This window comes from Lacerta agilis, chromosome 5, assembly GCF_009819535.1.
Source record: "Lacerta agilis isolate rLacAgi1 chromosome 5, rLacAgi1.pri, whole genome shotgun sequence".
NCBI classification, from domain to species: domain Eukaryota; kingdom Metazoa; phylum Chordata; class Lepidosauria; order Squamata; family Lacertidae; genus Lacerta; species Lacerta agilis.
The window spans coordinates 30444674-30462195 of record NC_046316.1 but is presented as its reverse complement, the minus strand read 5'-3'; the positions used below and the strand labels follow the sequence as shown (position 1 = coordinate 30462195).

The following is a 17522-nucleotide window of genomic DNA, read 5'->3' as shown; positions in this document are numbered from 1 at the left end:
TGAAACACCATTCTGATAAAACCCTTTTCGGTACACTTAGTTTTAGGGACACCAAATAGCCCTCCTGCATTCAGCTAGACATACTACATTCTGTTCCTTCACAACACCCCTGGAAGAGGCACATTCTCTATCCAGATGGACTTTTAGATCTCCCCAGAAGGAAGAATACTAAAGCAGTGTTTCTGACATGATGTACCTACAGCATCAGTTCCAGCTCTTGATTCTGTAGTCAGGAAGAGCAGGTCTCCTAGTAGATCAGAGCTGCAGCAGGCCTTATGTAGAAGCTCTTACAGGGAACAGTGATAATCATAGGTCTATAATTGTAAGATGGGTTCCTTGGCTGGTATAGCTGATTTCTCTGCAATTTATATCTTGGGCTAAAGCTGAGTAGTAGTCAGAGTTTAACTCCTTGCCTGAAATCCTCACATCACACATTCAAGACCTATTGTGGGCTCTGGTCTGAACACGTGGAAAAAAACAGGCAGAAAAGATATACGCCCATGTCTCTGTGCAGCATCAGTACATTCAAACTTCTTTCGGAATTGTGCTTCTTACTATGCACATAGGGAACGAAAGCCTATGAAAAAGTGCATGATGCGGTATGTTAATAAACCAATAACTCGCAGTTGTAGCTGAATGCAAAGCTAGCACAGAATGGAGTGAGGGGTGCATGGATGTATATACTGAAAATATTAATAATACAATGATTGGTAATGCTGGCCTTTGTTAGTGCTACTATAATCAGAAGTGAAATAAATGGACATTATTGTAAATTGTGTGTTTTCAGCTGCAAAACACTACTGTATCCACCAAAGCTTACAGGAAGTGTGGGCTCCGTTAGGAAAATCTCATCCTGTAGGAGATTTGCCACTCAATCTTCTCTCTCTCCCTCCCCTTACCCCTCTCTCTTTTTGCAGAACTGCCAACAGTGGAGATGACTAACCTTGAAAAGAGCCTAGAGAAATTCACATTGTATGCTAAAATGAGTCCTGATTGTCTTTGTCAGAATATGGCATGAAAGCCATGCCTTTCTGTGAATGGAAACTATCAAGCTATTGTAAAAATTAAATAAATGGAAAAGGGAATAGAGCAGCTGTATTCTATTGCATACTCGAAAGCAGTAAGTCAATTGTTCTGTATGTATGTCTGGTGGCTAAAATTCAGACAAGAATAAGGCCGCCGGTTGCGATGCTAGAAAAATCTGTTATGCAGAGCAGTTCCATGGATACAAGCATGGAAAGGAAATAGCATCTGAAATAGTCCTTCATAAGTACTGACTATTTCTGGGTACAGTTAACTTCTTAGATAAGGTGGGATTGAATTATTCAATTTTGTATGGATAGGTCTAACAGTTTAAAATTAAAATAAAGGTTAATTTAATTGCTGACTATTCACTATAGAATTGTGTTTTGAAAAATACTCATTCTATATCCCCCTACAGTTTCAATCTAGATTCAAGCTTGTCACCTTGGCAATGTTAAGTTACGGCACAGAGAAGGGATTGATCATCAGAAAAGATTAGTTTATAAATGATGAAGCTATACGTTGTAATCAAGTTGCTGGATTTCCACCAGTATTTACAGATAGAAAGAGAGATAGACAAATTTAAATCAGAAACATATAATAGATTGCATACACAGTTATAGGAGCTAACTGGGAGTTCTACTCATGCAACCCCCCCCCCCCTTTGCTCGGTTTTGCCCACTCTTCCATTCTTCAGCTCTTAGAGCAGCCAAGGACTCTGAAACAGAGGGAAAGAACTAGCTATATTGGGAAGAACATGTAAGCTGCAGAGATGCTGAACCTGTATCCAGGCCCTGTGTCGAAGCCTGAGTCTGTGAGTCAAGAGTCCCTTGAGACAGAGATTCCCAAACTTGGGCCACAAAGAGAGCATTCTTCTTTTCATAAGGAAAAGGTGTCTGCTAGTAGTTGTAGCCAGTGTGGAGTAGTGGTTAGAGCAGGCATAGGCAAACTTGGCCCTCCAGATGTTTGGGGACTACAACTCCCACCATCCCTAGCTAATAGGACCAGTGGTCAGGGATGATGGGAGTTGTAGTCCCAAAACATCTGGAGGGCCGAGTTTGCCTATGCCTGGGTTAGAGTGCCCGACTATGACCAGGAAGACCTGGGTTCAAATCCCCAATCAGTCATAAAGCCTACTTGGACCAATCACTGCCTCTTGGTCTAACTTACCTCACAGGGTTGTTGTGGGGATTAAATGAAGAGCAAGAGAACCATGTGTGCTACCTTGGAGGAAAAGGTAGGGTATAAACACAACAAACAAACAAAAAACAAACAACCCAAAACACAAGCAGGAGCTGACTGAGAGGCAACAAGATGGCTAGACTTCAAAGACGAGAACTACCCCTTTAAGTCTTTCCTGGAAGGGATAGTCTGACACCAGAGGAATAAAAGGCCTCACTTCATTAGAAGTGCTGTTTTTATTTTAATTATTCATATGGTTTTCATAGATTTATATCTACACTTTTAATTCTATCAATATTTAAATGTGTTTCAATCATTGTTTTTGCCCTATATTTTAGCTGTTCTAATTTTTAATCTGTCACTGGAAAAGCCAGGGTATAAATTAATAATAATAATAATAATAATAATAATAATAATAATAATAATAATGTTATTTCAATCTGATATTGATATTTTTGAAAAGCATTGATCCTTCTCCCCCTCCACCACAAACAATTGTTTTTCATTATCTTCTTTAATGCTTTGTCATGCTATATCCATAATTTATTCATGTTACAAAATCATTTAAACACACACACACCACAAACTCAACTGGTGCCATTTCCCAATGATAACACAGAAAAGAGTGGTGGCCGGAAACGTTTGCCGCTGCACCCATGCAAATTGCTCTGGAGAAGTGGCAGTTGTAACAATGGACACAGCTGGGGACAGATGCTATTTCCTCCATGAGGCTTCTCCACGTGGGGGATTTTCCAGCTTCTGAACCAGCCGTACGCTAGATGAAATGCGAACATACACCAAGCCAACCATAATTAGTACATCAAATGGACTGAGAAGCCCGAAATGTTCCTGCTCTACAAATGCAGCTGTGGCATAATGAACTGTCTGCTCATCTCCATTTTCTTGTTATTCTTAGCAAAATATGACATACTATGATATTATAGCAATCAGGATATGAGACAGCCGAACAGCAACAGGGGCTTAACTAATAAGCAGAAATGTATGAGGAAAGAAAGAAAGAAAGAAAGAAAGTGTTTACAGGGCAACTGGATATGTGGCAAGGAAGATGAAAGAGATCACAAAAATGTACTTGAATCACTTAGACGTGCAATTACGTAAATTGCTCAGTAAGGATAAGAGGGGTTGTAATCTTCTCCACATTTTAAATGATCATCTCCTAGGGCTCAGACACCTATTGGAATGCTCTGATAAAAGGAAGTGCTGCTGAAATGCCACTTCAGCTGATAAAAACAGAACTCTCTATGATAAACAGTAGTTTGGGATGACGACATAGCACCTACTAGCAAATCTCGGGAGGCTTATGGTTTGTAGCACATTGACAGAACAACTTTGGAAAAAAAAAAACCAGCATCCACCACTTTTTCTTTTGCCTTGAAACAGAGCACACGGTGGGAACTGGCTAACAGTTACTGGCTGGCATTATATTCAGTCAGAGGCCAGAGTATTGGGACATGGCCTCTGAACAATTCAAGACATCCATATCTTTCCAAAGACTTTCACAACCAAAGTATTCTTCAAGCTGGGATTTCTGGGCTTCTCCTAAGCTCACAATGAGTCCTTGACCAGTTCTTGAAAGTAGCAAAACAAACTACAGGCAATGCCAATATGGTTGGACTACATCTCCCATCATTCCTCACCACTGGCCATGCTAAGTTGGGCTGATGGAAATTAGAGTCCAACAACATCTCGAAGTCACCAGGTTGGCTAGATGTTGAGAGGAGCAGCCATTTTTGTATACAGTATTTAACAAAGCACCCTGCTTCAGCCAGGTAGCTATTAAACCTACCTCACCAGACATACAACCTGGTGAGGAATTTAAACCTAATAAAATGTTTCTTCCAAGTCACCAGTGAAATGGTGCTTGATTACCCTTGGTTACCTTCATTCAGTTATCTTTCACTACACAACATACCATGTTTATTACTTCCACTTCTTTACTACTTCTGCTGCCTTTTGACTTGCACTGGAATGGACTGGTTCTCTGAGGACATCAAAGGATCAAGACCATGAGTCCCACTGGCTCTTTAGCAGGTACACCTGTAGGCAGTATCCAACACACCTGTTCCATTAGCACAAGAGACTTGCACTAGCAAGATGGAAATTTCCCTTCCTCTCCTTTCCCTACAGCTCCCTGTTGAGTTGGAGGAACCCTCTGGGGAAGATTTGGAGGGGTGGGGAAGAGGAAACAGAGTGGTGCTGCAGAAGTGGAAATCTGTTGCTGCTGCTTTTGAATAGGATTCAGCCCTATGGATGAGATTCACCTAATGAGCCCCATCAGCAGAGGCCCTGTATAGGATTGCAGCCTTAATATAGCAGATGGCCTAATAATACTAGTTTTACTGCAGAATTTTGGAAACCCTGTTTTGAAAACTTTGAACAATACAACCAATGAGAATTAAATATTTGGGTGAACTGTATTTATGTGTCTCGATGTACTGTTTATTATGTTGCAGATGGTATTATCCAATCTTACAGACAGGAAAAAGAAGAAAAGTCAAAGCAAAAACAAAAATCTCTACAGCAAGAGTTTTAAATTTGATTTTTAAAATTTGAATTGGATTCTTTAAAAATTCACGATACAGTCTCTTTTTTTTTAATAAAAAAACTTACCTAATCTGAAATCTGAATTTAATGCAAACTTAATTTTAAAAACTGAATCTGTGATTTTTTATTATTATTATGAAACACATCAAATAGACTGGTTTTGTTCTTGCATGGTCATTGGGGAAATATATATCATTTTTGAGATCAAGGATTATAAATGAGATGGAATACATAAGGTACTTTTGTGTTTATCAGTATGGGTTTCCTAAAAGAAGCAAGGAACTGCAAAAACACAATTGGCCTTAAGTTCCAAGATACTCTGTCCTGTACCTCATTAGGAGCAACTACTGAACCCACTTGAGTAATATTTATTCCACATGTGGAATAAATATCTCACACTCACACTCCTCAGTGTTATATTCCACATGTGGAATAAATATCTCACACTCCTCAGTGTTATAAAACCTTTATTTAATTGCAAACCAATATGCTTTAACTGGAACTAATTAGTGCTCATGTTTGTCTAGAAAGTAGACAGTTTGCTCAGAAAACAAACAGTGTATAACATGGAAAACCTGATTTAAATCAATTATTCAAATCAGTTCCCCACTGCCAACCCAGTTATTTAAGTCTTGATTTCTATTATTCATTTAAACCGCCTTCATTCAAATTATTCCACCCTGCTTTAGAATCCTTCCTTTGCTATAATTAAATGACCCACCTTTAATTCCAAATGGAATATCTTTATATGTGATAGTCTCAGCTCCTACACACATACCAGAATCCTATTATATCTCAGGTTAATCACTGTGTCCCAGTTACTGGACAGTTCAAGCATGAATAAGCTCTATGCAATTTAGTAGTTTATCTTTGTTTCAAACTTACCCGACAGCCCAGTTTTACACTGCTGCAGAGGCTTCTGCCACAGATGAAGCAGCACTCTTTAACTTAGCCCTCCCATCTCTCCTTACTGCATCAAGTCTTTGGGGCAACATCACATCCACACATGACATGATGCCCAATGCTGCAGGTGGTCTTGTGAACAACCAACTTATGCCCTTGAGCATGTGCTGAGCAGCTAAATTTGCATCGGTGCAAATGTTGATGTTTCTCTAATTATTCCATTGCAATGGAACATTTGAGGTAGCTTACTGAAATTGTGGTACCTCCAGCAGTGCACCGATGAAGAAGCTGCAATAACTGGCTATCCACAGTAATTGGGAAAAGATTAAAATGGAGGAGGGGGAATTGAGGAACACAAGGACATAGGCTATTGGTCCATTTAGCCCACAGCTGGGGAATGTGTGGCTCTCCAGATGCTTTTGAGCTATAAGCCCCATAAGTCCTCAAGATTGCTCACATTGGCTGTGGCTGATAGGAGTTGGAGTCCAACAGCATTTGAAGGGTGACAGGTTCCCCATGTCTGATCTAGCCCAATATTGCCTATTGGGACTGACAGCAGCTCTACAGGAGCTCAGGTTGAACTCTTTCCCATCATCTCTAACCAGCCCTTTTCACTGGAAATTATAGGGAGTGAACTTAGGACTCCTGAGTATGAGCTTTATGGCTGAGCTACTATCACTCCCTTAACCCTATGAACTATTCATGAGCTACTTTTCCTATGTTCAGAGAAAAAATCATGGCAACCAAAGAAAGAAACACAAGGGGTTTTTGTTGTCGTTACGCCTCTTATTTTTCTTTTATCAGCGCAACATAGTCTAGCAGCAAAATCTATGTATATGGACAAGCATTTCATTGGATTCATCTAATGTAATTGCTTCATTATTCTGAGGCAAAAACAAAACCCTTCCAAAAGAAAGCTAAATCTTCAAACAGCAGCAATCCAATTTGGAATAAACAACCACAAGAAGAAACCGCACAATAAAACACTTGCCTAGAACAATAGCAGCTATCACACCAGACTCAGCAGGAATCTGTTATTAGGTTTCTGCGCCCCACTTAATCTTTGCCTGCCTGCTGATAATACAGTGTTTGATTGTAAAAGATAGTGAGGTAATCAAATACCAACCAACTAAGATGGAATAGAGGATCCCTGGCCGATCTGAAGGAGGCTGGATGTTTCGGTCCTGATCTATAGCTTGTATAGTTGGTGTGACATTGATTGGGTTCACACGTGCCTGGAATGAAAGTTAAACACATTATAACAGAATATTTACAAAGTGGGTTCAACTTAACAGTAACCTAAGTTAACTTGTGTATCGAATCCCTACAAAATAATGTCCTATGGTAGACAGATGGAATATAGTTGCACAAGCATATCATTTTGCAATACTTTTAAACCTACATTTTAGGCACAACCTAGAACCATTGAAACCAACAGGAAATGTTCTATTGGTTCACAGTTGGATGCGTATATGCACTCAGCACTTATCCGGGTTTTGTTCACTTCGGTAAGCAGACTTAAGGTGTCCCTGTAACGTTCGAGTTTATTTACAAACGTGCAAATTGAGTATAGGAGGAGGCAGTTCAATACTCTCACAAAGCAAGTCTTTTGCTCCAACATCAGTTCTCGAAGGAGAGCTACTACTAGCTTCCCAGATGTAAGCAAGGTCTGTGTTTGAGGCATCTGAAGTTTGGAATAAGGACGCATATCTTGTTTACATCATCAAAGAGAGCAAAGATATGCCACCTACTCCTCCACCCAAGTGCTCTGATGGGTTTCACATTCCTGGGAAGTTTCTGCAATTTTGTGGCTATTGGTTTCAATTTGATTTGAGAAAACTGATTAGTGCCACAGCTCTGGCATTACGTTCTTCATTGTCCTCCATTTTGAATGTTTTACCCCTGTTTTTAGACTGCAGGTATTTTAGACTGTAAGAAATTGGCTAATCTTCCAATTTTATCAAAGAGACTGATGCCATGTTCTAGTTTTCATCCAACTTCAATGTATCCACAACAGTTTTAATGCTGTACTGAACAGCGGCACAGATAAGAACAGATTTCATTGAGAGTGACAACCTTTAAAAAACTGTATGAATACAGATCATCATCATCATTTGCTTGTACATATTTCATCAGTTCTTAAATCTACATTAAAAATAGCCTGGGGCATGAGCCACCTACAGACAGATAGAACTTTCCTTTATGCATGTGATTGATTTATGGCTAAACTTCTCCCATTCTACTTTAACAGGTGGTACATTGGAGAGATTAAAAAAAGAGGCTTTAAATCTGAAGTCATTTTAACTATAATCCCACGGTTGCAATACATATAGGCTACTGTCAAAATGCAGCAGTACAGCTGCATAAAGGAACTGCCTTAAAAAAGATTTAAAACCCATGGGTTTTATGCGCACACACGTACCCCTTCAAGAATAGCTTGGTGTGATTCAAAGCATGTATGGAAAATGAGTCATAAATTTCAGAAATGGAATGTGGGGAAACCAAACCATTTTAAATAGCAGGTTTCTGAGTTTGGCATTATATACTTGTCACATAATATGACAGGAAGATAAACAGTGAAGTGCTTATTTAGAGGTGCCACTTTGGAACACATATGCTATAACTTAGCAGACTTCAACCTCCTATCACAACAATGTTAGATTTAAATTTTATTGGAGGATTTGATATGTTTTATTAAAGATCATCCACGATTTCCCCTTAAATGTGGTATTTAGCAGGAATCTAAAACAGAACAGTTAGCGGCACTCACCCGCTTTTGACAAAAGACCTCCTCCCAAACCAACTGCGGCTTCCACAAAGTGGTCCAAAGTGAAGCGGGTGTTCTAGAAGCTTTGAACCTGCTTCTGAGCTTTGATGTCAGGGGTGGGCAGGAGCCCAAGGAGTGGGGAAATTTGTGGGCAACTAAGGCAGGTGAGGAGGAGAATGATTCAGGGCAAGGGACCAGTGATTTGTGGGCTTCTGTGCTGCCCACGAAGCAGCTGCTACTGGTGGTGGAAGTAGGGAGTCAGCAGGAAGAGACCAGGCAGCTAGAGGTAGTGGAGGAAGAGGCAGGAGAAGAGCTGCAGGAGGTCTCGGGGTTTGGAGGACCTGTGGTGCTCCCAGAAAGAGTATTTGGAGCCCTCTGCTGTCTTCTTGTTCCTTGCTTGAAGTGATGGGAACAGCTGGAGCTGTTGGGTGCTTGAGCACACCATGTCAGACAAGGGGGTTTAAGAAGGCAGGGTGGCAGGGCTACACTGTTGCTCCAACTGTCCAGAGATGGGGGACACGTCTGCAGTCATAGGTTCCTTAGACAGCTAGTTAGCAGGAAGTGTTGTCAATCATTTGAATGTTAGGAGCTGATGTAACCAAATGCTTCACCAATAAAGAATTAAAAATCTAGTCACTTTGTTATTTTTATAGAAATACAAGACAAACTAGAAGACACCCAAATGCCCTGGTTAACACATCACGTATTACATACCCTCTTAAACAATCCAGTAGTAAAATCAGCAGCAACTAGGCCCCTGACAACCTTCGAAAACCTCATCCTAACAACAAAGGGACACGGCAGAGGGATGGTATCTGCAATATACAAAATACTACTCCAAAATCTCACGAACTTCCTAGATGCAATCAAAAAACAATGGGAGGGTGATATACAGGCTATGAGATTAACCCCACTCAATGGACCAGATTGTGGTCTAACCCCCCCCCCCTTTAAATCCATATTCTGACTCACTCCAGAAACTCACTCTGAAACTCACCTACAGGTGGTACCTAACGCCAAGAAAATTAGCGATAATACAACCAGGAACTTCACCAAAATGCTGGAGAGGATGCACCTCCAAAGGCACATACCTCCACATGTGGTGGGAGTGCCCCAAAATCCAACTATTCTGGACAACAACCATATGAGAAATATGTAAAAGAACCAGGCAAGTGATGTTCATTGGGGCAGTTATCAAAGGCTCCATGTGGCCTTCAAAGTACCCCCTGCTGTGGGCATGTAGCCTCTAGGCAATTCTTGCATCCCCCCCCCCCGTACTGTCTCCAACGACTTACATAGGGAAAACAGAATGAAACAAAACCTGTGCCCACAAAAATGACTGGTGTAATGGGTTTCATGTTGTTTTCGGTATTAACTGCTGAAACTAGTTAAAACTTTTTTGGTTAACCAAATAGGAACACTGAACGGAGCTACTAAAGACAATACACTGTTGGTGTTGTTACACCACTTTGTGTTGTTACACACTTTGTAACATTGCATTTGTCAAGTAACAGCTGTGTAGTAAAAATTTGTTCACTAGGCTTTCCAGTTTGGTCCAGTTTATATATGGCATTAAGCTGCTTTTTGCACATTTATGGTAGTCCCCTAGATATCTGCATTTGTATGAATAATGCAGTGTATAAGACGGATCTCAACTGCAGCAGCTTCAAGGGACTCTGGTGCATAAGGAGTCTGTTGCAGCTGTCAAGATTTGTGAGTTTCCTGTGAACTGGAGATATAATCCGAGTCCTACCAGTGAAAAATCAGTCATTCGCTGACTTGCCTTTGCCATTAAAAAAACTACTATGTGCTACATTGTTTTTTATGAACATTTTAAAAGTGTGTGTGTGTGTGTGTGTGTTATCACTGCAAACAGAAAGGTACATTGCAGACAATGTTAAACACTTCGGCATTGGTAGCAGCATGAGAGATCTAAGCAAGTGATTGGATTTTGTCCAAAAAGTTTCAACATAAGAAAGTATGTTAATTAACATCAGATAGTTTTTGCACCAATAAACAAGCACAGGCTGCACTACTACAAAAGGAATTACGATACTGCTGTTAGTCAATGTAAAAAAAATAAATGTATTCCTATTTACCTCTGTCTAAAAAGCTATTGTTATGTTTAGGTGCAGGACCGTTATTCAAGGGCATAGATGCGAAGAGAATTTCCTGGGCCCAGTACACTGTATGTGGATTGGGATCCCTCCATCCTGCTAACACTGCCTCACCCCCTCTATCTTTTACTACTGCTTATGTACATATATTAACTAAGCCCAGTTTACCTAGTTGCAAATATTAAAGCAGAGCGAGGGGAAACATGTGTACAACCTTGTGCTCTTGGGTGGAAAAGCAAGATATAAATATATGCCACATAGCACATAGGTAAACTATGCAATACATTCGAGGCAGCAATGCCCACCAATTTGGAAAACCTAACAAAGCTGCCCAATGGTATTTTATTCCATAAAAGCAGCCCAATTGGGGAGCAAATGAAATAATGTGAGCATGAGGAGTTTAAATAAACATAGCTTGGTATCTTTCTGCACCCAAGTTCACCTGATTTTTCTGCACCTCTGGGAGGGCCCACTCCCAAGTTTCAGGAGGGGGTGGTCAACATTCCTTCTTCTGATTTCTTATCAGCAGTGATTAAGTGATTAAGACTCCCTAGCAATGGGGCTAGGGATGTCTTTGGAGTATATTTTATAACTTTCTGAAGAGCTTTTTTTAATGAAAGCTAAGAATCTGGGTTCCTGATGATATGGGACCTGGTACACATTCACCCCTTGTATGCCCCTCTCAGTGAGATCTAGTTGCTATAAGTTCTTTTGGATGCTGACAGTGGTACCTCGGGTTAAGAACTTAAATTTGTTCCGGAGGTCTGTTCTTAACCTGAAACCATTCTTAACCTGAGGTATCACTTTAGCTAATGGGGCCTCCTGCTGCCACCACGCCGCCACTGTGTGATTTCTGTTCTCATCCTGAAGCAAAGTTCTTAACCCGAGATACTATTTCTGGGTTAGTGGAGTCTGTAACCTGAAGCGTCTGTAACCTGAGGTACCAATATATAGCCTACGTGCTTAATAGGGAGGGAGGGAACCCCAGTATATGGATCAAATGTTGAATTATAAAGAAACTTCCATACCCAGTAATGCCCTTGTCATTGTAACTGACAGCAGGCTAACTCCTCAGCTAACAATAAATAATGCAGGCATACAGACAAGTTCTTTGCTCAGAATTCACCTCATGAAATGCCATTGACATTATAAAATAGGTTATAAGAAACTGATTTACTTTAATTATTTATGCTAATGATTAGGAGTTCAAATGCCTACACACAAGCCTATAAATAAATGAGAAAAGAAAGAGATTTTTGCATCACCCACGCTTAGGCCATAGCAGCTAAGTCAGGCATTGTGAAGACTATGAAAGCCATGGCAACTTCATTTGTTTTGCCTTAGACAACCCTTACCGCCCATTTCTTGTTGCCATGTTTGGCTTGACTCAGTGGGCAGCGCTTCCCAGGTTACCTTTAGCCTGGCGTGTAAAGTGGTGAAAGCACATCTGCCCCTGCCTGACATTCTTCCTGCCCTTCACAAGGACTGTGCATAGTATAGCAGTGCCATACATGGGCTTTTCTGAAGATGGAAGCAAATGGGGAATTCTGAGGCGGATGCAAAATAATTTACTTGACAAGCTACTACTAAAGCTTGTGAAGCATGGCATATTGCTCTCTTGAAACTGGACGAGCTTCACCCTCAAATCCTCTTTTTCTTCCCCATCACACTCCAAATGCTTAGGGCCTTTGATCCACACACAGCACCATGATCCTACAGGATAATAAACATGCCATTGCTTTGAACTTATCCACATCACACAGAGAGAAATTACTAGATCCAAATTACATGTGACGTCCATTATGTAAAAGCAATTAATGTGCATTCAGAGGCATGGTGCCTCTGACAGTGGAAGGAAAACACAGCCATCATGGCTTACAATGCCTATTAGTCACTATGCCTATGGTCAGAGACACTATGCCTCTGAATGCTGGTTGAGGCCTCCCCATTGGGCAGAACACTATTACACTCAGCTCCTGCTTGTGGGATTTGCATATGCATCTGGCTGGCCAGCACAGTGAAAATAGGGTGCTGGACCAGAATCACAGGATCAAATAACTGTAGAGTTGGAAGGGACCAAAAGGGCCATTAAGTCTAACCCCTAACGTGGGGCTAGATGGGTCATTGGCTTGATCTAGCAGAGCTCCTCCTACGTTGATGCTTATACATTTTAAATAGCTACTGTGGCATTAGAATTATGTTGCATGAGGAGGAAGGATTTACCCCCTTTTCTCTTGAAATGGTCCCAGCAAAAATCAATCACTTGTCCCCTGCCCAATCTGTTATTTGTATCAGAAAGGATGCTTCCATTCATGCCAATGGGAGTTTCCCTCCCAAGGCAAATGGCAATTTGGGGGGATTTTCAGCGGGATCTCAGGGTGGGGGGGGGAGGAGGAAGGGTCATATTCCCCTCCCTGACTGATGCAATCCAGATCCCGCTCAGAGGCCACTGCAGGAGGCATTTACAATAAATAATGTACTTTCTCGGGGCTGCTTCTTCAGTCCCTGGCTTTGGCAAGCAGTCTAAAATATCTAGGTTAGGCTTGGTATAAACTGAGGGTAATGGGTCACTACCTTTGCCTGGTGCTCAGTGGTATAGGCTGTATCTTCTATCTCCTTTACAGAATTGCAGCCTTTAACTTATAGATCCTTGCTAGGTTCCTGGTGCTCCCTCACAGAGCCCCGGTCTGCCCCTGATGGCTGGAAGAAAACCTATAAAATTCTTCAATTGGATCTGTTTAGTTCCTGGCCTAGGGCTTGCCGATCAGAAGGTCGGTGGTTCAAATCCCCACGATGGAGTGAGCTCCTGTTGCTCAGTCCCTGCTCCTGCCCACCTAGCAGTTCAAAAGCATGTCAAAGTGCAAGTAGATAAATAGGTACCGCTCTGGCGGGGAGGTAAACGGCATTTCCGTGCACTGCTCAGGTTTCACCAGAAGTGACTTAGTCATGCTGGCCACATGATGCAGAAAAACTGTCTGTGGACAAACGCCAGCTCCCTCGGCCAATAAAACGAGATAAGTGTCGCAATCCCAGAGTTGTTCGCGACTGGACTTGAACTGTCAGGGGTGCTTTACCTTTAGCTCATGGTAGAAGTCAATGCACATGTGATTTTCTCCCTTCATATCAAACTGGAACCAGCGGGATATCAGTTGGTTGGAAATATGTATATTTCTGCTAATCTATTCATATCTGCTAGTAATGACATGGAAATCTACATTCATGCTTTCCCCCATTTCTGTGTTTTCGGTTTTATAGTCTCAATGGGGCAATTTCTTTTGGTGTGATGCATGCATTTGTGTTTAGCACTTACTTTAGGCAAAGCCAACATTGGTCAGATTTGGGGATGGTTAATTGTACCCCCAACATACACCAAGCACTTCATGTTGTGACAATAATACAGTGAGACAGCATCTTTCCTGAACCTTTAATGAATAATCAGTTTGCAGTCTAACAGGATAGCCTGGCAAGTAGAATTATGATTATCTCCACAAGTGGCAGCACTGTGACAAAGATGAGAAATCTTTTAGAAGTGAAGCATGTTGATAAGGCATCATAAACCACCTTATCTAAATGTCATTTCAGAATCTACTTATGGTGAAAAATGACATTTAATGATGAAAGTATATGAATGCACATCACTAGATCAAAATAATTAAACACAATAATTTCCTCTTCTCCTGATTTCTTAATTTTTGCAAAAAAAGGGAATTTGATGTCAAAAAAAGAAAAGAAATTTGATGTCAACTTTTTAGCAAGCCTAAATCTGTCACACAAAATATTTTGCACAGAAATTCCATTGCAGCAAGCATTAGTGGTACCTACAGGGGCTTAATCAATACTGAAAATTGTACAGAGTCCTTATATTGATAAATGCTGGAGAGCTATCATTTCAGCTGAAAGAGCAGCAATACAGTGGTACCTCGGGTTACATACGCTTCAGGTTACAGACTCCGCTAACCCAGAAATAACACTTCAGGTTAAGAACTTTGCTTCAGGATAAGAACAGAAATCGTGCTTTGGTGACGCATCGGCAGCGGGAGGTCCCATTAGCTAAAGTGGTGCTTTGAACAGTTTCAGGTTAAGAACGGACCTCCAGAACAAATTAAATTCTTAACCCAAGGTACCACTCTATGTGGGAGAAAGGAGGTCTATTTACATACTGAGATTTATAACTGGATAATATAATTTGTTAGTTTCTAGGGCTGTGCTCTGCCATAGCTGACCTGGGGAATACCCAATCAGGATCCAGCACCAAATCAATTTCTGGAATGGGATAATGTGACTTAAAGAGTTTTTAAAACCCTTTATGATTAGGAGCGGGGACAGGGGAAGGAAATGCTATGTTGCTCCCCTCCCCCAATGTAGAGAGCAGAAAGCTTCAGTACACCTGTACACTGCCTAGGAAGTATGTTCTCTGCACAGAACATGATAGTAAAGCAGATGCCGCGTACAACCAGCACGCTTGCACCCTTGGGGGGCTGCATGTGTATAGCAGTGCTGCCAGGCCTACTTGCCCACCCCTTTGTCTTGCCCCTTCCTGCATTACTGCCCCCCAGAGCCGTCTCGTCATAGGGGCTGGGTGGTGCGGCACGCCATGGCGCTTGGCCCCCCAGGGGCGCCCCCGCGAGCCTGTCAGCATATCAGGAGCCCCCTCCCCAACCCGCTCCCGCCCCCACAGACAGGCAGGCGGGCGGGCGCTCACTCGCGCGCCAGCGGGCAAGCTGCAAGCCGGCCGCCCTCTGGAGCCCCAGCTGGAGCGCTGGGAAGGGCGCACAAAGCCCCGCGCCGCTCCAGCGCCATGCCCCTCATCCCCCGCTCGCCCACCCCCCCTCCCAAGGGGCAGCCAGCGTGGGAGGAGGCAGGCGGAGAGGCAGCACGCCGGGGGCGCCGAGGGATCGTTGCACCATGGCGGCCAATCTCCTTACGACGGCCCTACTGCCCCCAAATGTCTCACCTATGTGAGCTTCAGTCCCTGGTCATCCTCACCACTGACAATGATGCCACCTCTATGACTGCCATATAGGTTTTAAGTGGTTTAAAAAACAAAAACAAACAAAAAACCAGGATGAAAATATAATGTAATGTTAAGGAAACATTAACAATTGTTTCCCCCCTCTCACCTCTCCCCCAGAACAGAGGACTAATACAACAAATTTTCCAAGTTTTAAGTGTTAAGGTAAAAACTTTTCTTTTCTTGAAGTATACAACTTTTTCTTTTTTGAAAGAAATTTTGGAAGAAAGATGATTGCTTTTGAAAGTCTCAAGTTATTTAACCTCCATCACATTTTAAATGTTAGAAGATACACTTAGGCTTCATTATGTAAAATAGCCATTTTAATGTAATTTCAGGTTAAAAACTTATCCGCTTGCGAAGCACACTTATAAAACAGACCCTTCCACATCCGGAAAGCTGTGCAGGTAAAATAAATGCTTGCACATCTGCCAGGAGGGAATTGCAAACCCCTCCACTCCTAAGCTTCATGTATTTCCATATTAAAATTAGTGCCAATTTCTTTTAATTAGCCTTGTCATTCTTTGTGCAGCCCTATGCAGATAAAAATTAATTATCTGTAAATTCACATCTTCATAATTTTTAACCTTCGCTTCACTTGTTTTCAGTGACATTTACTGAAAAACACCACTTATCAGGAGATTGCACATGGAGGACAGACAATTCATCAAAAGGTAAAAAATAAAAATAATAAAATAGAAAAGGATGAGAGAGGGGGAAAATCATTCTGAAACAGTGCATGAAGCCTTAAGCCTAAACTACCACATAATCAGAAGCTCATCAAACCTTTCTGTTTTGATGCTGCTGAAAGAGGCATCTCATTTAAATGCCATTAATATGAAATGGCGGTTTTCATTAAGTTGTAATATCTAGTACCTGGCAAGTCTTGCTGTAAATCTGTTGAAGACTTAACATTCCCCTTCACTTTGTATATAAATCACTTTGTATTTATATTGCTGATGACTCTCTGTTCCCATGTTGTGGTAAACTGAAACCATCTTTAAAATATCAGGGGAGGGGGGAGAAGTCAAGAAAAATAAATAAGAAAATATTTAAATTACAAGGATGGCTTTATATCTCAGTGAAATAGCTTCTTACAACTGTTGAAGTAGTTTCCACCCAAAAGGTGAATGTCAGTTTGTCACGCATCTAAAGCTACTAAAGATGCAACACTTAGTCGAGTGGGACAATTTCTGAGAAAACATCCATGGCACTACACAGTAAACATGCCATAGCTAATACATCCCCAGCTGCAATTAAACAAAGCAAAATAAAACCCTTAGTAGTAAGTGCGTGAAACTGCAATTGGCCTTCTTCTCTACCCCATCTAATGATTTCAGTTTTTGCCCAAAAATTTTGTGTGTGTGTGTGTGTATCAGTGGCTCTCATGAAATTGACAAATTGTTCATAGTCAGCTCAATGACAATAAAACAGTTACAACCTTCTAATGGGAAGATAGACTGTTTCTAAATGGCCGCAACTGAGCAAACATGAATAATAATATCAAGAGTCTAATTCCATCCCTTAAGTTCTGATTATGGCTGAGATGAGGTGACAGGACTAAATTGTATCTAATATTTCACCACCTACCAAATGTCTTTTTAAAGATAGTAAGCACACATGCATCAACTCCATTAGCATTTAAATTTATTATCTGACAAGAACTTGTTTAGGATGAGAGATTATAATCTAATTAACACCATCAATTCAGGGGCAGTCTTGAAGTGTGAAGGTTTTTGGAGAAAGCAAAGGAGTATGTTCTTTGATTTCATGTACCATGGCATAAATGGAAGCTTTTCTTCAAGTGCAGGTAATAAGAGTGGAACCCACCAATTTAGCCCTGTTCAGGGAAGCTTTTAATGTTTAATAGATTATTGCATTTTAATGTTCTATTGGAAGCCACCCAGAGTGGCTGGGGAAACCCAGCCAGATGGGTGGGGTATAAACATATTAT

General features: G+C 41.3%; 1 protein-coding gene across 12 annotated transcripts in view; it reads right to left on the bottom strand.

Annotated features, from left to right (window-relative positions):
- Positions 1 to 17522, bottom strand: part of PCDH15 (protocadherin related 15) — a 441732-nt gene that overhangs the window by 185990 nt on the left and 238220 nt on the right. For all 12 annotated transcript variants that reach the window (XM_033149148.1, XM_033149157.1, XM_033149155.1 and 9 more), the window contains one exon: positions 6800 to 6908. In XM_033149148.1, the coding sequence (XP_033005039.1) occupies positions 6800 to 6908 (109 nt within the window). The remainder of the gene's footprint in view (positions 1 to 6799; positions 6909 to 17522) is intronic.